Here is a 22,884-nt window from a genome sequence, read left to right as displayed (position 1 = left end):
TAGTGGGGATGGTACGCTCTTCTCTGTTGCGGCCCCACTTTGTGATAAGACAGGTGTTTTTCCACATGAAAATCTTTGCTTCAACACAGCACAACATACAACGGTTCCTTTGCCACTTAGTATTCCAAGATCCCGTTAGGCCTAAATACAAGATAAATGAGCCGGCGGGGTGTTTCAGGACACCAAAAAAAAAAAGCAAAAAAAAAAGCTAAAGATCCAATCTGTTTTAATCCTGCAGCATTTGTCTGCTGTGTCCATGGAGTGATCCAGAGGCTCTGGCTCTGTGTGTCTTCTTCCCCTAGGCGTTCTCTCGTTTCTGTCTCTGTGTCTCTCTCTCTTTCTCTCTCTCTCTCTCTCTCTCTCTCTCTCTCTCTCTCTCTCTCTCTCTCTCTCTCTCCTCTCTCTCTCTCTCCCTCCCTCTCTTTGTCTCTGTGAGTTAGGAAAAGCCCTTGGTCTCTTGTGTTCTCCCGGAGCCAACCCCTGACAGCACTACGGCTCGGCGCTCAGAGGAAGAAAGGGATCGCCGCCTCCTAATTCATTTAGTCAAATTTTGTTTATTTTGAGCGCCGGAAGACGGAACATAAAGCGGGAAAGGAGAAGAAAGAGAGAAAAAAAAAATCCCTGTGCATTCATTATCATTGTTGCATCAGCTCTTGATGTTAGCAAAATGGAAGGGATTCGCTCCCGAACGCACTCATCCTACACACACACCACTTTCCAAATATCAGTGTTTCCAGGTACAAAGTGTTCACAAAGGCCAGCTGCATAGGAATGAGGCTGTCTAAGCAGGCAATTAGGTCTGCCTCATGTAGTTTTGCATTGCTGTTGTTGTTTGCACTATTTTCATCTCTGTCATAAAATATGCACACACAAATTTAAGAGCTTTTGTTGTCCTCAGTGGACAACTTCTGTGCAGGCAGGTAACGTAATTGCTCCTGCCCTTTTTGCTGAAGGTGCCCAAGTGCCTCTCTTCACTCCACATGTCAGCAAATTTAATAGACTCCACAGTACACCATGTTATAGCCAGAGCAACAAAAAAAGTACCAAACTTACCAAATGAAAGCAGAGGTTCCAAGCATTCCGTTGACACCAAACATGTGATGTCTAACCTACCAGGAAATGGGAAATTGACGTTCTCACAAAGAAGCCTAGACGTGTTCATACCTCAGCTGAAAAGTGTGGGAACATAAAAGTAAAGCGGAATACAGCAAAAGTATTCATTTTTATTTTAAATCCCCTCAGGGCAATATATAACATAGCCCTCTCATCACTACACAGGGAAATATTAAGGGTGCGTGTTCACTGCCATTTGTCTTGCTTCATTTTACTATCAAAGTCAATGGTGTAATTGGACAAGGAAAAGTCACTGAAAAGTGCTCTATTCACACATGAAGTATCAGGAGGGTTATTATTTACTTCTTCTTTGAAACCTGAGGAGCCAGACTCGAGTACCATCCGTAAGCGATGCTCATGTACTTTGAAGCTGTTTGCCTCACACAAACAGAAACCTTACATTTGTTTTTTTTTATTTCTCTCTCATCTCTCTTTTGTAGTTAGTCCTCTCTCCTCCTTGAGGATCTTCTTTTTCCTTCTCCCCCTCTTTTTATGCCCCTTTGTACAGAGCTGGCCCGTGTTCAAAATATAATTCTCCTCTTTTCTTATACCAACTAAGAATGATCTTTGTGGCCAACGCCAATCAAAGCCGTCGGTTATCCTTTCTTCAGGGGTGACTACATTCTGCTAAATTAATGGCTCTTACTGACTCATACTGTCGCCACGGTAACAGTTATTGGCATGACAACAATCTCCCAAAATATCATCCAGTCTTCTTGCTGTAAAGTTGAGACCTGAACATCCAGACTGCTCTTATACCACCATAGTTGTTTTGTTCACGCTTGAAGTTAATCCATCCCCCTTTGATCTTGTAGTATAATTTTACAATTATCATATTAAAGGGGAAAATTTGCCCTTGAAGTCAGGGACCTGCAGATCCTGCAGGTTTTATATGGAACCCTTTTTAGATGCACCTGACATCTGCCTATACCACTCTAGTAAACACCAAAAATCTAGCTACCTCATATGTACTGAGCATGAGCTACTGCTTTCCGGTTGTTCTGGGAAAGTGCCATGCAAATTCCCATCATTTCTGTTGACTGAGCTTTCTGACTGACAGTACTTGTGTGACAGCTAAACATGAGTTTTACATGTTCTGAGGAAAAATGTCAAAATGCTCTACATTCTACACAGAATACATCTAAAATCCTTCTGACTAAAATATAATATAACATATGGGAAACGTGTTGTTTTGATGATTTCTGAACACAGTTGCTCGGTTTCACTTTCATGCACTTTCATACCACTGATTGAACTCAACCCGGTGTCTACCAGGAGGCAACTAGTTCAGAGGCAAAGCGATTGAAGAGGGGCTATGTGGCATCAAGTGAAAGCAAAGAATAGCTGCATATGCTCTAGCAATGTTGTCTCCGTCTGGAGCCCGCCTTGTTCTACGAGTCGGCGGTGGTTGTTTGGTCCCCAGTCGGGAAAAAAACAGTGTCTGGACACATCGAATGTTTTTACACCCCCAATTGTTAATTAAAACAAAGAATGGTGGAAGCTGCCAAATCATTATTCCAAGCTCCATTTGGGACAGGCAAGTCGGAGCATGTCTTGAAAATGAAGCTGTCTTTGGGTTTTAGTTAAGATTCCCTCACAGCGGCAGTGAATAAGCTGCTCAGATGCTCAGCAGTGTCTCGAAACCCCAGAAGCGGAGCGTACTGTTCACAAACACCGGTGGTAGCCGTGCCAAAAACATTTGTAGCCAAAGTAATTTCCCGCGAGACAGAAACAAAAAGAAAATCAATAACTTTTGGTCTCTATGAAAAATAAAATAAATAATAAATTTGGAAGATGTTGTTAGTCCTCAGTGAAAGATGAGAATGATTAAAAAGGAGGATGGAGGCTTACCTATATTCCTTGGAAATCAGGCTTTTCACAGTCAGCTGCTATTGTTGTTGGTCCTCTTGTTTTTCTCGCCGTTGCTATTATTGTTGCTGCTGCTACTGTTGCTGTCATTATATTTTATTTCTTATTATACCCGAACGCGCCAGAGTAATTGTAATAATTGGCGCACATCATTAGACGCTCTTAATTTGATGCTTCCAGGGCGCACTGCAGGCAGGAGATTTGCAGCGTCAACAACACTGGCACCTGCACTTCTACTTTGTGATAAAAATGTTACCATATCATATTTTCTTTTCCATGGCCTGTTCTACAGTCTGCTTTATGTATTTGGAGACGAGCTAGTAGACCAGCTAGACTATATAGTAACATTTTTTCCATACCTCCTCTTCTAGCTCAGTAGAGCAGAGTAGATGCATCAAGGTGTTTTGACACGCCACTTGAACCTTTAAGTCCATGTTGCTTTGTTAATTGATATCGTCGGTGGTGCTCCTGTTGATACTTTTATTTCTCTCACATATTGTCGTTTCTAACGGCGCTACTCTTGGTATTGCTGTTCTTGCTGCTGTTGCCGTTTCATCCCTATTCTCTTGCCTTGTTTGTTTGTCCCCACTTCCTCTCTGTCATGGCAAAATTGTCATTCCAGTGTCACTACCCCCAGGCTCTCGCACCCTTCCATATTTATAGAGTTGCGGAGCACTGGACAATAACTTTTTGGTTTATAAGAGGTATTTGCACCCGCTGTGCATGCCGAACGGCGGTTGAACGCCCTGCAGTGAATGTTTAAAGGGGCCTGTCTCGTATTCGCGGCAGCCTTGAGCGCAGCACCTTTTGGCCCCCTGTCTAATAGCAAAGGCTGACGCGTACCCGCTGCGTGAGATTTAGGCTTAATTCCTCAGAAGACACTTTTCTTCTCCTCCGTAAGCCAGGCAGGGACATGCCATTGCGCTTCAAATGCCGTCCTGGCGAGAAGTGTCATATCCTTATAAAGGAGACGGTACACAACACCCCTCCCTATAATGGAACTCTTCACAGCTGAACTCATGTCACCACCAAGCGGACCCTGAGAGCCCCGCATTACCAAGAACTTGTTTTTCTGGAAGTCAATTAAAAGAACACTCTGTGCTCTCACTGGAAATTTGTAAAACTTTGATTAACTAAACTCGGTAGATGCGTCAATGTGGCCTTTAACACTCCATTTTTCATTTTGTCTTTGGTCTTGTGTAACCGGGGTTATTTTCTGCCAAATTTCCGCTGCGCAGGTTGGCGACAGTTCAGCGCGCACTCACCTTCGAAACCGTACGGTACATTTTCTCTTAACTGCCTCCGATAATCCTTTTATTCCTTCCATCACCGAGAGACATGCTGTTGCACTTTGAGCCATTTTGAGTCATTCCAGTGAAGAACTATTACACTGTACCTAACATTTCTTTTATGTGCTCCCCTCTCTCCGAACTCATAGAGCCTTCAATCTGTCCTCGACAGCCCCGCTCTGTTAAAGGCTTGTTTTTTGAGAGACACGTAAAACCTCTATTTCCAATAAATGTAAATTGGTCAAATCCTGATCAAATCACCTTTGCATAACAGGTGCTGCAGCTTCGTCCACGCCATTTGATTTTATTATTACAATGTTGCTGAGAGCTGAGCAAAGGCATTTTAGACTCGATGCATGCTGCTGCCTTCAAGCGTCATCAAAATTTGCCTGCATGATAGAAGTTTAAGTCAACTTTGCTCCTTATCATTTGTTCTCATTTATTTTGCTGTTTTATTGATGCAGTTTTTATGCTGAAAGGTCCCCCTCGTTTCCCCGTCGCTGGTTAGGAATTTCATTTGTGTTTGTCTCAATGAAGAGTTTTAATGGCACATGGTCTGAACGATGTGTCAGAGGGCTTCGCACGCTGCCAAGAAACATTTCTGGGGGGGGGGAACAGTGCAGCGCATATTGCTCCCTTATTAAATCAGTCGTGTGAAATGCCGCCGAAACAATGGTGTCATCAAAAAAAAAAGAAGCCTCCTCACTTCTCAAGTAAAGCAACGCCAACATCTGCGCCGTCAGATAGTCATGGCTGCCAATAATATTTACACAATGCATTCATATCCTCAGTGCATATTGTTCTAAAACCAACAACATGAAACGCTGATGAAGCCTCTGTCATGAAAAAAGTCCTTCTCGGTTTGTCACATCGACATCGCTGCCAACGGTATTTTCGCTCTCCCATTGTTTCCAAGGGATCTTCTCCAGTTTAATCAAACACAATGTCTTGGTTTGGGATTTTTAAAGCTCTTGTCATTGAGCAACGTTAGCATGATTTTATTTTTTTATTTTTTTTTCTGATTCACATATATCCCGCTGAGGAAGCAAATCTTTACTGCTTTGATGGATTTTTCCTGCTCACTTTGTGATAGGCAATCCGCTAACACTTGTCCAACAAGCTACAATACATGTCCTCTAAATATAGTTAATGCTCTAAACGGAAAAGCCTCCGCTAAAACGGACGCTCAGTGGAAATCCAATATGTTAAGAGCAATTTGTTTATTGTAATATGTTTTCTACCCACATATCAGCCCTCCTCTTTAATATCATAGCTTCAAATGAGGAAATGATAGGCCGTTCACTGTTGATTTTACCCCCCGCTTTGAAGCAAGATAGCAACATTTACTATCTTAGTGAGAAATGTGGATTGAAAGAAAATAAGATTTGACATGCATGGGATCATCTTCCCATACGAAGCTGTGTATACTCCCAAGACCAATTTTTATCCTGCATCCTCCCTTTCTTCCCCGGTCCGGGTAATGAAAGCATTTGTCATGAAAACAAGAAAAAAAGAAAAACGACAACAAGAAAACAAGAGTCATGTTGGCATTGTCCAATAACAGAACCCATTCAAGATATGTGGTGTGTCTTTTTATCTATTTATTTTCCATGTTTTCCATCTCACAAATGTATGTCATCCATTTTGTTCCCCGTGAAGGGTTGTGCCGTGTGCGACTGTGTCATATGTCTGGGATGTGATAAACTGAAATGAGAGATTTTTTTGTGAAAGATGCGGTGCTTTCGCCTGTCCAAGTTGATGTTTGTGTCACATGGGAACTGTGTCAAAATGAGTGATGAGGAAAAACAGAAAGAATGATGCAGTTTATTATTAACCATTCATTTTTTACAGAAATGCAAGACATGTTTTTTTGCATGTCCACAATAAGCTGAATATTTCTGAACCAGAGTCATTAGAGAGAAAACCAATCCATGGACCTTCTACTCAGTCACTATCCATTCTGAAGTCAGAAAACTGATAACGAAAAAAGACTTGTTTTTGATTTTTCACATTTTTGCCCGAAGTAAAAAAAAAAACTGTAAAAATTCATATTTTGCAGGCACATTTATCTGACATTTTCCTTATTTTCACTTATTCCTTTTTGTTCTCTAAATATCAAAACAGTAAATAGTAAATAGTAATAGTAATAGTAAAAAGCACCTCTTTCCCCACACAAAGCTCCATTAAGCTGCCATAGCTCATAGAAGACCGAAAGTAAAGCAATTTTACCTTCAAAATAAAAGCGTAGAATTTGCAGGTATTGGGAAAAAAAATATTGGGATTTACATAGCAACAAAAATAGCATACAAATGCTCAATAATGAACTCATTATATAATGAGTGAAACTCCAGCTGTTAAATAGATACTAAAAAGATTACATTGTATTGTGGTGCATGGTATTGCTATAAACACAAAAAACTATGAATATATATGTGTTTGTGTATGTGTCCTTTCCTTTTAGGAGCACATAAGTGTGTGTAGGCTAAAAAATGGACTAGTAGACATCCTTTAAAGACATCTGATCTACGTTTGGGTTTGGCCAAGTAACTTTGAGATATTACCACCATTTTTAGTTCATTAAATTTTTTGGAAGTTGCTAGTTTTGTTTTTGTTTTCAAGTTACTTTATCCAAGCATGCCAATGTGTCAAAGCTAGCGTTCAGGCTATTTAGCATGTGCAAAACCTAAAACTAGCTACTTAGCTAGCAAAGTTAGTGCCACTGATGAAAACATTTAGTGGTTAAGATACAGGTAATTCAAGTCTGCAAGTCCATTGTGCTCGTGATTGGTTTGATATGGTTTCTTTTCTGCGTGTGTGTCAGTTTAAGTAGCTTACCATGAAAAAGGTGTGTCAGACATATCAGTCAGACATATGACTGATATGGGTGTCAGACATATCATATATATCGTTTTCACCAAGCTAGCCAACCTCAGGCAGGGAAAGAGACGTAGGACGGTGCTGTGGAGAGGGAAAAAAAGAGTAGGAGACAAATGAAGAGAGAGATGAAAGGGCTGAGCAACAGAGTGAGCAAGATAGTAAAAATCATGTAGGAGAGAGACCATGACAGAGCTGAGGGAGATTCAGAGAGAGAGAAACGCAGGGCCAACATACGAACAACTGGACTGTACAGCACTGCTTCTTCAGTTTTACCTTGTCTATCATTGAGCCGAACTACACTTGTCATATATTGGACTCAATAAACCTGAGCACCTTTAGAATTATATAGTGTAGTCTGTTATTCACGTATTTACCCCTGTAGCTGTGCTCGAAGCTGTTTCCATGGACACTCCAGGGAGACGTAGTAACACATAATATTACAGGATGCTGTAGAAACACATCAACTCTGAGTCACAGTACAGTTTCATTATTTATTGCCATGACATCAAAATCTATCCGGACAAATGAAAGGGGAATACTACTGAATATGTTATGCCAATGGACTGGGGCAGTATCTATATTAAATCCCGTGGCTAAAAACCATAGATTTTTTATTTAATTTTCTATGTCATCTGATTGGAAAAGATGGAGCTGCTCTACAGACAGTTACACCAAAATTTGCTTTGTATGCCAGTAATGCTGCCAGTTCCGAACCAATACATGAAGCTGATTGGGGTGTAATTGGTCCACAAGGTCAGTATCTTGTTGATAGTCTATGGAGCAGCTTCAGCTTTCCAACAGATCAGAATTTTAGTTCTACAAACATTTCTGGTTCTTTGGCTCGGCCCACTAAGGTTTAGCTCAACCAATGAGATTATTAGGGCTGAGCAACAGAGTGAGCAAGATAGTAAAAATGATGTAGGAGAGAGACCATGACAGAGCTGAGAGAGATTCAGAGAGAGAGAAATGAATGTATAACTAAAAGTCCAATCTACAGTTTTTAGCTAGGTGACTAAACTGTCTTCTGCCACTGGAATAACATGGGAATTTCTTCAATTCTGCGGTATTCAATTTAAATGTATTAGCTAAACGACCCCTCAAGAATGTGCATTTGAATGGGATTGCCTATTGCATTGATTAATAGCTCTGTTTATGGGTATCAAATACTTTGATTGATTTGTTTGCATTACACTTTTATTCCAAATCAAAAGCAATAGAGACGACAAGTTAAATGCATTTACTGGGCACAGTCAGGAGATTGCTTTTCATTGTACTGCTAGCTCTGAACTGAAAGAGGATAGATAAATGAAATTAAGTTTGAATTCAATGTGTGCAGGTTTTTTATCACTTAACAATAGATCTTTTAGATATTATGTACTTTTCCATTTTCTATCTAATCTCCTTTGAACTCTTTGACTCTAAAAACAGCAAAACAACAAACATAATAAAACAATTTATTACTCACTTAAACCAAAGTTTGAAATTAGTACTGAAGTGCATTCATCCTTGTATTACAGTATCTCTGAAAATGTAATGTAAAAAATGTGGAGCTCACAAGTAAAATGTATAAGTGACCTGATCCTTCCACAACTTAACTGTGTACCAGATTTGATAAACTAAATAACAAGGGAGACTCAAGTTAAATATGGCTTGGGTGTATTGAGTCAAAAGGTAACTTTGTATTGATTTACTCCACTGCAATGATTTATTTCCCTCCTAATCATGCAGCTGGAAATAATGTAATTGTATATCATAAGCAACCCTAAAAAATTATCCTGGTGCCCTTGGAGGTTTGACAGCCTAACATATATGAGTGCATTTCAGTGGAAGTTTATTCTGGCTGACCTGACAGCAGGCTATGGAGCACCCATTCTATAGCTTGTAGGAACTTTAACATTACCTACCCTTAAGGCAATACAATGCACCATAATACAATATATATTATTTAGTATCAGCTGGGGTTTCACAACATTTTTAATGTACTGATTCCACTGTATTTTATGTGATTTTTCTGTTCTGTACATCCAGATAAATTATTTGTATTTTTATTTTTTAAAAGTGACTTCACAGTCTTTTTCTGGTTATCTCTGGCAGTGAGGAAAATGTGAGAGATAATGAGGTAAATGCTGGACTTTTGGACCCAAAGTGTGTTTGGCTACCAAACACTTACTATGCTGGAGGAGCTGTTTGGAGAAATTCCATGGCCATTTTATGCTTTATTTGGAGCTGTAAAAAAACGGCTCCGTTAACTTCAATGTTTGTGAGAAGGCTGAGATGGAACTACAAGTTTGTTTGGTGGCCCTACAAAGTTCAATGCAATTTCATGACATGGGGGTGAGTAGATAATTATACTGAACAAAAATATAAACGCAACACTTTTGTTTTTGCTCCCATTTTTCATGAGTTGAAATAAAAGATCTAAGACTTTTTCTATGCACACAAAAGGCTTATTTCTCTCAAATTTTGTTCACAAATTTGTTTAAATCCGTGTTAGTGAGCACTTCTCCTTTGCCAAGATAATCCATCCACCTGACAGGTGTGGCATATCAAGATGCTGATTAAACAGCATGGTTATTGCACAGGTGTGCCTTGGGCCGGTCACAATAAAATACCACTCTAAAATGTGCAGTTTTATCACACAACACAATGCCACAGATGTCGCAAGTTTTGAGGGAGCGTGCAATTGGCATGCTGACTGCAGGAATGTCCACCAGAGCTGTTGCCGGTGAATTGAATGTTCACTACCATAAGCCGTCTCCGATGTCGTTTCCGAGAATTTGGCAGTGCATCCAACCGGACTCACAACCGCAGAACGTGTAACCACGCCAGCCCAGGACCTCCACATCCGGCTTCTTCACCTGTGAGATCGTCTGAGACTGCACATTTTAGAGAAATAAGCCTTTTGTGTGCATAGAAAAAGTCTTAGGTCTTTTATTTCAACTCATGAAAAATGGGAGCAAAACATTTATATTTTTGTTCAGTGTACATTTTCATTTTGGGGTTAACTATTATTTTAATATCCATCACATAAATCGTCTTAAAAATTTGTATTTTTCATTTTTCCAAAATCTCAAATGAGAAAAAAAAGAAAATAAAATCACATTTTTCCTTTATCCGTTTTTTTTTTTTTTATTTCAAATTGGATATGAAATTAACAGATAGTACATGGATTAAAACCGTTAGCACAGTTTGCAGTTTTATGATCATAGTTTGGATAGATAATCACCTCAATTCTCCTGATTTTTTTTTTTTTTACTCTGCCCAAAAAATATATTCTGTAATTTCAAATGTTTTTCTAATCTTCATTGAAACGAATGTCCTTCAACAAGGAGCTGTATTTTTACTGACCATTTGATTCAGAAATGCTACACTGTGTCTACAACCTGCATAGTTTATTCTTTCCTCATCACTCTCTATATTAATCATATAAGGGAAGTATTGAATTTGCTCATGCTCATTATATTTCAAACTTGTTTTGCTACATGTCAATTAATATGCTTTGTGGAAGTTTACAATATGAGCTTTGAAGAGTCAGCTACTCCGCATTTTGGTAAAAGCACAAGGTGAGGTGTGATTCTCTCTCAAGTAGCATTCAGTCAAGGACTTTTTACAACAACACCAACAACCAATTCAGTGAAAACCAGGGATCGAACTGAAGGAGCTAATGATTTTGTACCCAAGCCCATTGGGACATTTTGTCTGGCTTCATTTTCAGTGAGGAGGGCAATTTGTTTTCCATCTCTGCCATATTCATGCAGTGTCTTTGTGTATCAAGGATCGGTTTTGTGATTCATATTATGACATTGTGAATTAAATGGTTGAATGAGACCTAGACTCGTACTCTAGGTTTCATACATACTGACCCACAAGTCTTTTCAAGCTCGGTCGTGTGTGACACCATTCACTTTTCAGTCAGCTTCCATCTCCATTTGCCTACATTTAAATTATTGATTGTAAGGATATATCATGCCCTGCATCCCTGGAATCCCGAACGGAATCCAACAGTGGGTTCTTCTCGCTTTTTTCGGCTGCCATCTCCATCCCATCTCTGTTTGAGGACGAATTCTTTCCCCCCGCCGTTGGCCCGGAACTATTTTCACGGGAGCTGTGTTTCTATGTGTGAATCCAACAGCGGGTTCAACTTTCTTGAACCCAGACGGGGACTCTGGGACGGAGGCAGACAGCGAGCCTCAGCTGGCCTTTTACACCGACCCAAACCGCAGCCGCCGCCGGAGCCGAGGTATGAGAAACGGTAACGCCAACAGCGCGTGGGGCTCAGGGGGTAAGGAGGAGTTATACACCTACACCGCCATCTGATGGTATCGCCATCATCACGACGCATGACAAGTCACCTTTGAAGTACATCTAGTACATGAATGTCTACAGTGTTGTGTGTGATGGTTTTGACTCCTATGGGAAATACATACATGTATATACCATACATTAATGCCAACAATGGCGTGTGTAGCCTGTTTTCATAATGGTTGTGAGCATGTAGCGCTGATCTCAATGCAACTGCACATCATCTTGTTGACTGAATACAAACAAGATAATGAGATCAGGCGTTCAGTGGAGAACATCTGGATATCGATTACATCTCCGGAGTCCAAGATACTCTATATTTTGGAAATAATATTACATGGAAATATTATTTCTGTGGAGGATGCTGCGCAAACGCTGTCACAGTGAACCCATGCAGCACGCTTTATCTGTCGGCATGCCATGTCCTTGGAGCTGTGATGTACAGTAATGGGGTGTGGAGGAGAGACAGTGGGAGAAATAAAGAGACAATACCCTCAAAATAATAGCTGCTGTCAGAGGGCGTTACATGCCTTTACAACGCCTCCAGCCCAATTATTCCGCCGTCATGTGCACAGGTGTCACAAACACGGCGAGGCCTCCAGAAGTGTAGCCAACACCTTTAATTAGGGAGAGGCTTAAGAATAGAACAAAGAGGTTGCAACACTGACCTATCTGTGTTGTTTTGATCCAGAGGAAAGGATGATTCATGAGGCATGAAAGACTTATGATTGTTTCTTCAGAAGATTTTTTTAAAAGTAAACAGTGGGCCAGCTGATGAAAATATTGAAATAGTTTACTTGCTGTGGACATTGTGTTCAATAGCTGAAAGTCCACTGTTGGAGACTGCTTCCATAAGTTTATGAAAATGCTAAATACAACAACTTGTTGACTTTTTGATGTCCTGAACGTGTTAAAAAAAAACCCACAAATGCTAAATGATGCCCTTAACCAGCTTGTGGGTAAGTTACTTGATGAAATAAAATAACTTTGTTATACACATAATACGATAGGTCAGCATTTTACATTGGCTTTTGTTTAAAGGATCGCCTTGGGCAGTTTTTTGAAGGAGAAAGTTCTGCCAGAGTAATTTAAAAGTGACAATGTAATCTAGAGATATTTTGGCAGTGAGAAGGAACCACTTTAAAAGTGACTGGCTATTTTCAAGGTCATTGCGCTTTTTTGTGCGTGCGCACGCCCCCTCCCCCCCCATGTGTACAGGGTCACATACACTTCAGGTCTTCGCGGGGCTTGGTAAAAGGAATGAAGGATGAATTCTCTCTCTGGCAGGGAAGGAGAGCAGAGGAAAGGGGAGGGTTGCAAAACCACCTCTGAACCATTTTTATTTAGACCCCACGTCTTTTTTTCCCCCACCTACATCCCAGCGTGGATGTTGATATCCTTCAAAGGTAAACCTTATTTCTCTGCCACTGAGCCCTGGCAAGTCTAAACCTCCCAAAGGCCAGCGGTTTTTGATCCAAAGGTCCTTTTCATGGCCGCTAAGCCCATTTTTTGGCTTGTTTGTAAAATGACTTCCTCGCCCAGTGTAGTGTAGGCGTGTGTGCGTATGTGCTCGTGTAGTGTTTCGTGTGCATGTGTGTTTACGTGTGCTTGCGTAGTGTGTTGGAGTGGGTTGAGCGGAAATAAATTGCGGTCACCGCTTCACACATCCCTACTGTTTGTTGCCCCCGAACTGTCCCCGCTCCCTCCCCTATGTGTGTGTTTGCTCCCAGCAGCAGGTTCCCCGCGGAGTCCCATCAATAAGACGACCCTGACGCTGATCAGCATCACCAGCTGCGTGATCGGCCTGGTTTGCTCCTCTCACCTCTCCTGCAGCCTCTCGGTCCGGGTGATTCTGCACGTACCGGAGCACCTCATCGCCGACGGTAAGGCTCCACACTGGGCTTGGGCGATATCCAAAATATAATACACAAAAAAACCCTGAAAAAAAAAAAACCCTGAAAAAAATTACAAATTAAATAAACAACCAAAAACCGATTAATATCATATATCGCGATTTTTTTGGCACGACAGTATCGCGATATATGACACTATCGGTTTTTGGTAGTTTTACATTTTTTTTTTTTTTCTGTTTTTTTAGTGTGTTTTATTTGCTCATTCCTGCTATTTTCAGGAAAACAGGCTGATTGTGGAAAAGGGAACCCACTTGAAGTCAAATGACAAAATTTTCACTACCACTATGATTATTTTAGTCTTTGATATTCACGAAATATCACAAGTATTCACTACAACAGGTAGGATGCCAAAGCAAAAGGATAGTGTTAGAGAAAAAAGACAACAACTATGATATTCAAAATGAATTAATAATGTTTTCATGTAACTGGCTTATTTGTCATTTTGTGCAGCATAGCCTACGATGTTTCCAAAAAAATAAATGAAGCCTTTGCAGACAGCTCTCCTGTGTTTATAGCATCTCTTTAAATAAATTGGGTTCTTTAATATAGCATTGAGAGTACAGTATACAAACCAAATAAATAAAAATCTATATGTAAAATTGCAGGAAATGGTGTATTTAAAAAAAAAAAAAAAAAAAAATTACCCCATACAGATTTTGCCCCCCCCCCCCCCACATTTACACAAAGTTAGGCGCCCATGCCCATCCACAGATACCCGCGCTTATCAGCCCTCTCCGAGCGCCAAGAGCCCCGGGAGGCTGAACTGGCATTTTTCCACAACTCCCCGGGGAGTTCTGCTCCCTATCTCTCTCACCGAGTGCCTGTGTTCTGTTGCGGAGCCACCGATTTGCTTTGCACTCTCAAAGACAAAGGTAAATGCCAGGTCGATCCTCCCCCGCACCCCCCACCCCCCATTTGGTTTCCCATGTGAGACCACACAACAGATGTGCCCTCAAAGCATCAGAGCACATTGAGGCCAGGTCGCAGTGACCACCCGCAGCAAACCCTCCATCACTCTTCCCCTTGTACTTTCTGATGTGTTGAACCACCTCGCTAATGAATTTCAATGTAGCACCTGCAGGAAAAAAAAAAAAAAAAAAAAAAAAGGCACTGCGGGGGCCAAGCGCTGGCTCCTGCTGGCTCATTGGCATTTTTCAGCTGTCACAGGAGTGAGCTGGCAGTCCAGATATATTATAGACTGTGACTAGCCTCACTCATCTATCATTTGGAGGTCTGATTTGATTCGGAGCACCGTTGCTTTCCGGTGGTATACGCCGGCCTGCCAGGGAGATATTAAAATTCCAGGGAGGCGCCTAGGGAGGGAACTTTGAAAGGAGAGATGAAAGATGGCGAATTCGCCTGTTGAATTACAAAACCGGGATCGATTTAGAATGTTTCCATAAATGTCTCCACAATCTCATCAGACTTGATTTGATGTCACGGTGAATCAGATGAAAATCTGGATTCCGCCACTGGGAAAAGAGGCTATTTATGCCAACAGCTGTGCATGTGTCTGCCTTCAAACATGCTGGGGAAAAAAAAGTACAGAAATGTGGAGTCACACCTTTCTCCTTGCCTTTTCACATCAGGGAAAGTAATCATCTGGAGATGTTTGGCTATTTACGCGGGATAACATTATCTACTGCTGAGGGAGACAGATGGCCAAGGAGAAGACTAACTTTTTTAAAAGGATAATTCCGGTTATTTTCATCCTGGGCTTTATTTTCCTAGTTTTTGCCACTGTGACGATTGTGTTCAAAATTGTATCACTAACTTCACTGTAGCTTGACGTAGCTTCACTTAACCGAGTTGTTGTCCAAAACACACATACAGGGCCAACGTAATCTCCAACAGTTGAACCCAAAGAGCTATTGAAACACGTCCTTTCAAGACAATAACACTTACACTGCAGTTAAACATGTCTTTAAAGAGTAACTGAACCCCAAACCCAAATCTGTGGTGAAGCCTGACATCTAATGTTGAAAAGTAGGGTACTGCACTGGCAATCTGCTATTGGCTATGTTTTTGCCAGGTGTTGTCAGCACCTGTTTTACTCTATAGATGGTGACATCACCTGGCACAAAGTGCCAAATCCTACTTTTCACTTGCTGTCAGTTTTCTAAAGCTGTGTCAAGCTCTACATAATCCTCATGATGGCAAAACTAGAAAAATAAGGCCCAGGTTGAAAATAACTGGAATTATCCTTTAATACCCAACATAGACATAACTAAGTGTAAACTAGAAATATGGCTATGCCTTAACTTCATGCCATGATCATTTCCAAAACATTAAACTATCTTTACCTTCTCAGTTGAGATTTAGCTTTTTGTGGGCATAGGTTTTCTACTATTGTCTGCCTCGGTTCTCCACTTCATTTTGCCACTTTCTATTTTGAAACCACTTCTTAGGTAGAATGCACCACACCTGTGATGACCCTGCTAAAGTAAATATAGCCTCGCCAGCCTAGTTGTTCAATAGGAGACTTCAGTGCTGGTGTGGCATGACTCACAACCGCAGCTCCTCAACAAGCTAAGGCAACTTCTTTCCGTCTTTCAGCTAACAAACACAATCTCGTCTAATTCCCAGTCCCCTGTTTGTTTCAGTGGTTTGGGTTTTTTTTTTCTTTCATTAGTTTGTCCTTCTGTGGAGAAATCCGGGGGGAGGGGGACACTTATATCTTTAGTGGTATTGCAACTCTCTGTGGGAACACACATGGTGTCTTTCAAAACTCGTTCAAACCACTTTTGTTTGGGCGTTGGAAGGACTTTTTTAGTTTCTTTCCTTTGGGGTTTTTGGTTTTGCGTTTAGGTAATGAGACAATTTCCATTCATCATTATCTGATGCAGTATCTATAAATTTCTGCATAGTGGGCCCTATTCAGACCTTGACTCGGCACAGTCGGCTCACTCCACCGATTCAAACCAAGAAAGTTATGCGCAAGAATATGTGGCCTCCTGTGAGATGCAATCTTAAGGCGATGAATATCGTTATTGTCTTGTGAAAACCTTGTAACTCCAACTTTGGTGATTTTCACTTCAATTGAAAAACTACACTGTCTCCTACGTATTGAGAAAATAATACCATCCTTGTGTCCTTTTAAAACCCCATTGGATAAACTGCAAGCATGCAAGGTGGTCAAGCGAAAAACAAGGCTGCCTTACTTAGTACTCGAAAAGTCTACTATTTGGAGATACAAGGTTTTTACCCAACAGCAAGGATATGTAAATGAAGGTGTGTCCACTTTCACATCATGATTCACAGCTTGCCCCCAAAAGCATGCAGCATGTGTGGCGCACCCATCGGTTTCATGCTGTAAAACTAGAAATCTGCATACTAATAAATGCCAAAGACATCAAATATGATATTAACTGAGTCATAAAAAACTTTTAAGGAAATGAGTCAGTTGATTGCTCTTTATTTCATCGGAATTGTATTTTAAGCAATATGGCGACTCTCCGCAACTAAGCAAACACGATGATTTCTGCCATCTATGTGCTCTAGATTTCAATTAAGGGATTGTCAAAGGAGTACGGCACTACAGCGATTCGCCAAGAGATCTTTTAAATGTGCTGAGATTACCAAAATGCCCAGTACACCCGGTGTTTGCACATGGATAGGGCTTCGATCGTTGAGCTGTGCTGCTGATTTACAGAGCCAGATCTCACAGCGAACGCCCCTCCCATGTTATTCCAGGTAATGTGGCCTTTCCATCTTGGCGACAGGTGCTGCGTCGGGCGTCCGGGGACGTGCTGAGGCGCAGCCCTTAAAGGTCCCCTATTATAGGCATTCAAAACCCCCTTCTGTTTCTGTTCATATGTGATCAAAGGTGCTTAATGAAGACCTTGTTAAAATTTGATTTTGTTTGAGTCATTCCTTTTGAAATTGATTGCAAACACAACAAAAGAAGCAGCGTTGCGTGCGTTCTTCTGTGTTCCAGGCGCTCTTCGGACTGGGCATTAAATAATACAAAAAAAAAAAAAACCAAGATCTGTCTGAAGATGAAGGCTTACTTTGAGAGCACCTTGCTTTTTTTACTTTTAAACTTAATCAGAGTGCCTCGGACACTTCAAAGTAAGCCTCTGTCTTCAGGAAGATCTTGTTATATCTTGTTTGTATTAAAGTTATTGCGTTTTCAACAAACCCACCTTTTTTTTCCCAGGCAGTTTCAGACTAACTCCAATAAACACATCACAGCTGGACTTGGTCCTGATTGGCTCCCCTCTCTGAAGAATTACTGAAATCCTTCCAATCAGGCCAGTTTGCAGCGTTTGAACTGGAAAGCCTCGACTCAGCAGGTTTACCTCATTTGAATTAGAGGAGCCGCTGCTGTCAGCCAATCTGGGTCCGGTATTGTGACTGTTCTGCCTGTGAGGACTCAAGTTCATTCAATTTAACTAATTCAATGCAAATTTTAAAGCCGCAGTAGGTGAGTTTGAAGCAAAATGGGAAGACTAATGCACTTAGCCCCCCAACCCCTCCCTCCACTACCCACAGAGCCAGTAGCTATTGGTGTGCAGCTGATGGAAAACTCGGAGCGAAGCCCTCCTGCTCCAGAGTTTGTCTCATTTGGCTCAGACACTGACATGCAAAGACATTGTGATGCTTTACAAACTTCATCGATGCCATCAGGGCGGAGATCATGCAAGAACAAATTTATAGGAACAGGAAAAGACGACATCATTTCATTGCAATGAGCGAGTTGAGTAGATAACCGCTGGCACTGAGAAACTCATCTTTTGATATAAAACATATTTTTGATATATAAAGTATTTTGTTAAATTATTTCAGTGGTTTCTCATAGGCAAAAATGCAGCATAGCCTACATCATTTCAGTATGTAAAGTAGATTTTATAATCCGATTTTATCCAAGTTATTATCCAGTTAATATCCCAAGCCCATGTTGCCAGTTGCATGGTATGCAAAGGCAATGGCTCAGTAAGAAAGACATGAGAAGGAGAAAAGTCTATGGCATGATTTTTCACCGATGGGAAGGACAAAGAAGCCCAGGTTTTGTATCTCTATCCGCATGTGTAACTTAAGGTTGTCTGAATCGGGTCCAGTTTGAATATGCACATTGAAATTGACCTGATGACAGAGCATTGTATACACCACCATCTTAAGAAATCCATTCCTCCTTAATATCAACAGGCAATCACTCCTCGTAATTGCGCCACCTTTCATGTTACAGTCTGTCCGTCACAAATCTAATGTCGACGCCTCTATCCAACTAGACAAGCATTAGAGAAGCACTTCAGACAAATACGCTCTCTCTGCTGTTGATATGAAGTTGTCTGAACCTTACCATTTTCCAAACACCATAGACGATGTGTAAACAAAATATTTTCTTCCCTGTTGTATTCCTCCTGCTAGATGTGTCTGGCTGCAGGGCAACAAAGTGGACGCCCCAGCTGCCTGTCAGTAGTTACTGATAATAATACTCAAATATGTTTGGTATTCCTTCATTAAAATGTCTCTGGTAGTTTGAATATTTTATGCTTTTATTTTGGTAACTGTCAAAGTTTGAAATCTCAGCTGGCTTTCAGCTCCTATACTGCAGTAATACTAAATCATAATGATAGATGTTTCTGCATTAAAATATCTCCACTTCAGTAGTTTGAGTGGTTGAGGAATTTAATCTTTTGCTGTCATCAGGGTCAGGTTCAGCTTAAAGCCAACTGGTTGCCTTAGCTGGCATTTATTAAACCATCATCAATAATGCTTATTTTTTAATCTTTATTAAAATATTTGACATTTTGAAAGTTTGAATATTTGATTGCAGGGTTAGTTTGTTATTGCCCACCCCACTGCTCTGCTAAGTTGATAAAAATCTATGAAAACAAAAAAAAAAAAAAAGACATGATCATATCACTACATCTAAAGTGATAAATGTCATCTTTGAATTCTTAAAGGCAGCCCAAAGCTAATTCACCCGCTGCCATTTGCTTTCATTATCTGTCATTCCTTCTGTGACAAAGTGGGTGGGGGGGGGGGGACACGCCATTTGTCCCCATTTTCACCATCAGTGCCATATTGCTTACTAATTTAACCATGCTTGTTAATTGTTTGTTTTAGCCATTTTTAGCCTATTGTTACACCTGGACAAAGTTTCTTGAGTCTGCCTCCTACCACCTCCCTAGCCGCTCTGGTCAGGCTACACCACACCTTCATCCCTCCATCCATCCATCGTTCCCTCCCTCCTTAACTTCTTCCCTTCCACTCCCCCCCTCCCCCCCCCTCCCGTCCACTGCTCCCCTCCCTCCACCCCGCGCAGGATCGAGGTTCATCTTGCTGCAGGGGAGCCAGTTGGACGCCTCGGACTGGCTGAACCCGGCCCAGGTCTTGCTGTACTACCAGCAGAACGCCAGCGGGCCCTGGGTCAGCGAGCTGTGCGGACGGCGCCTGCTGGACCCCTGCGAACACCAGTGTGACCCGGAGACAGGTGAGCAGAGAACAGAAAAAGCAAGCACACACATTCTGGACGGTGTGCGTTTGTGGCGATGACATATAAGCCTCATGAATTATCCGTTTATTTGAATGTGATTTCAGCTCTCTGGCTCCCTAGTTGAGAAGCTGCTTTCATCTCTTCTATGGAGAATACAGTAAAGCTAGCTAGCTAACGTCAGCAACTGGACTGTTAGCAAACATAGCTAATCACATGTTACATTATTCATGGAAGCACTGCTTATGAGTTCTTATGTAATATAACTGTGCTTTATTATAAATGCTTACATAGAAATGTGCTTTATTTTAAATTACATACTGTATATTAAATGTTAAAGCAGGAAACCCATTGTTTTATAATAGCCTATCAGTATAAAAAACCTAGTTTGCTTTTTGACACTGTATTTGAAAAATAAAAATTTGTAAGCAAACCATAAAAGCAGCCTTAGCCATAAATAATTATACACAGGAAAAAACAATCTAGTATGATCCCCATGAACACCGGGGGACACTGAACAGTTAATTATCAACTGGAGAAAAAAAAAAAAAAGTCTTTATGAATCTGAAGCGCTCTAGGGAACACACACACTCACACACACACACACACGAGACAGTGAACAGTTAATTATAAGCTTCCTCATTATGATCCACCTTATGCTACGAACTGAACAGTCAATTAGAAACAACGTCGTTATGAACTACCCTATGCTGTGAACTGTGCTCAGGAAAGGCCAAATGAAACAGCATTCATTTATTTTAGTGTTCATAGAATGTTTTTGTATCAACCTTTTGTCAACCTCAACTTTTTGTCCAATTTGCACAAATATGAGGAACAACGCAAAGCTTCCCTGGGAGTTATAGCCTTTATCTTTACTGTGCCCCTACTTGAATCTCTCTAAATCGTTTTTAGCGAAGAGCAGTCGGCATGGAGCGATGCGGAGACACAACCTCCCCGCTGCACTGACTCAGACTCAGACTCAAAAGAGAGGGGGTCTTCATCCACCCCCCCCGGTCAAACCGAAGTCTATCAGCAGAGCGGATCAGACCCGCCGGGACAGGGGAAAAGAGGAAAAATTGGCCTCACCACCGCTAAATTACTCATTAAAATAATTGGGCTATTCCCCTAGCAAAAGACAAAGTGTATGAACAAGCATCTCTCTCTCTCTCGGTTGCGGCTGTGTGTGTGTGTGTGTGTGTGTGTGTTGCAGGCCGACTGACAAAGGAACACAAACCAAACCCCGCCCCCCTTCTCCTCAGAGTTCAATGAGAAACGCCAGTCAAGTTGTTTTCAGTTAAAATATGCTTTCTCCGTGATTATAGGCATACTATTAAAACGCCCAAACCATTTGGAAGGAACAAATATGGTATTTGGTTCCCTACTTGAAACCCACACTGCTGTGGTGACTGTGCCACGGTATAAAAAAAAAAAAAAAAAAAAAAAAAAAAATTCAATATATTGTTTAGAACTGCTATATCGTTGGCAGGGATTATTTTCTCCTCTGGGATTTCAGCGGTTTTTGGATACACAACACCCGTTCATTTCTACCAGGGGGATTACAGTCTTGCTTCTTTTCTTCTTCTCGTCTTTCCTTGGCACCTCGCCCCCTTTATGCGGCTGCGTGCAGTGATGCCGATATATTAGTTTGAACTTTTTCCTCTTCTGTTGTACATACAGTACGTCACGCCGCACTGGATGAGAACGTCACGCGAAATTGCCCATTTTTAAAACGCATAAGCAAAGCGATGGACGGATTGATGAATGTACAGAAGGATGAATTGATGGAGGGGAGGGATGGATGGATGATGGCTTGATGGAGGGTTTGAAATGACTGATCGATCACACTGGATGCATATTGAGGGAAAGCGGCATGTCAAGGCGTTTTGATTGATGATAGATTATTATGGATCTGTTTCTGTGACCCAAAAAAACAGAAAATTGAAAAACTGATAAAATAACAGCTGCCTTAGCGTAATATTATTGGCCATCGCTTTTAATCTTTCTGTGAATTTTTTAAGCTTACAATTTATACTACTCTTATTATTATATTAAACACATAATATACACTACCAGTCAAAAGTTTGGACCCACCTGATTGAATGTGCTGTGTTTTTAATTTTGATCTTAAGGGTTTAAATGCTTGAAATGTGTTTCTTAGACAAATATAAATAGTGAAGTTGATCCTATGTATGAATTTCTTTCCAAAGCCTTTGCCTTTCCATCAAGGCAAAGGGCGGCTACTTTAAAGAATCTAAAATCGAATCTAAAGTTTGAATTTGTTTAACACTTTTTTGGTCGCTGCATCATTCCATTTATGGTATTTCATAGTTTTGATGTCTTTACTGTTATTCTAAAATGTGGAAAATAGTCAACATAAAGAAAAATGTGGTGCGTCCAAACTTTTGACTGGTAGTGTATATAGAAATACATGTAATATTTCAGAATGTATAGTACAGTGTACAATGTATAGTATTTACAGTACATACGTAAATACAACACTTAGAAAATACATTGTTTATTACAGTTTTATAGCTTTACAGTTGTTAACACACGACATCTGTGTATAAAACCATCAAGGATGACATGATAAAGTCGCAAACTCATTTCCATTGTGGCCACTGATTAAAAATAAGCATAATTAACTTGAGATTCAAGTGCAGTCTAATTGCTGTAATCCTCACCCGTATCCTCTTCCAGCCTTGGATCCGCTACAGCTACTGTACATTATGTTTTATTCAAGTCACAGTCCGCATTCAAATTCCAAGTGATGAGAACGGCGCGCTGATAAAACAGAATCGCGGAACATTGTGTTGTTTAACAAGCTCTTTATCACTCTCTTCCCAGCGAATGCATTTTGATCTTCCCAGCCTCCAAAATTCGGTACGAAGAAAAGCCGGAGTATGTAAAACAGAATATTATAATACGTCTTGTTGTTTTAACAAGTTCAAAACAATCTAAGCCTTCAAGAAGAAGAGAAAAAAAAAATACAAGAGCAATTTCTGCAAGTAAATCTCATTCTCCGTTTCTGGATGGCATGTATACTTGTAGGGCATACATTATTAATTGGACCCACCGTGGTGTA

General features: G+C 40.8%; 1 protein-coding gene across 1 annotated transcript in view; it reads left to right on the top strand.

Annotated features, from left to right (window-relative positions):
- Positions 1-22,884, top strand: part of LOC139661915 (astrotactin-1-like) — a gene marked incomplete at its 3' end in the record, with an annotated part of 174,977 nt that overhangs the window by 69,827 nt on the left and 82,266 nt on the right. The window contains 3 exon segments of the mRNA XM_071540496.1: positions 11,281-11,430; positions 13,181-13,333; positions 19,635-19,802. Coding sequence (XP_071396597.1) covers positions 11,281-11,430; positions 13,181-13,333; positions 19,635-19,802 — 471 coding nt within the window.

This window comes from Centroberyx affinis, unplaced genomic scaffold, assembly GCF_046629955.1.
Source record: "Centroberyx affinis isolate AG114_WGS23_722 - 3 ecotype Tasmania unplaced genomic scaffold, CSIRO-AGI_Caff_v1 ptg003651l_1, whole genome shotgun sequence".
Classification (NCBI taxonomy): Eukaryota; Metazoa; Chordata; class Actinopteri; order Beryciformes; family Berycidae; genus Centroberyx; species Centroberyx affinis.
Note: the sequence above shows the minus strand (reverse complement) of the source record. Positions and strands in the feature narration are given on the sequence as shown.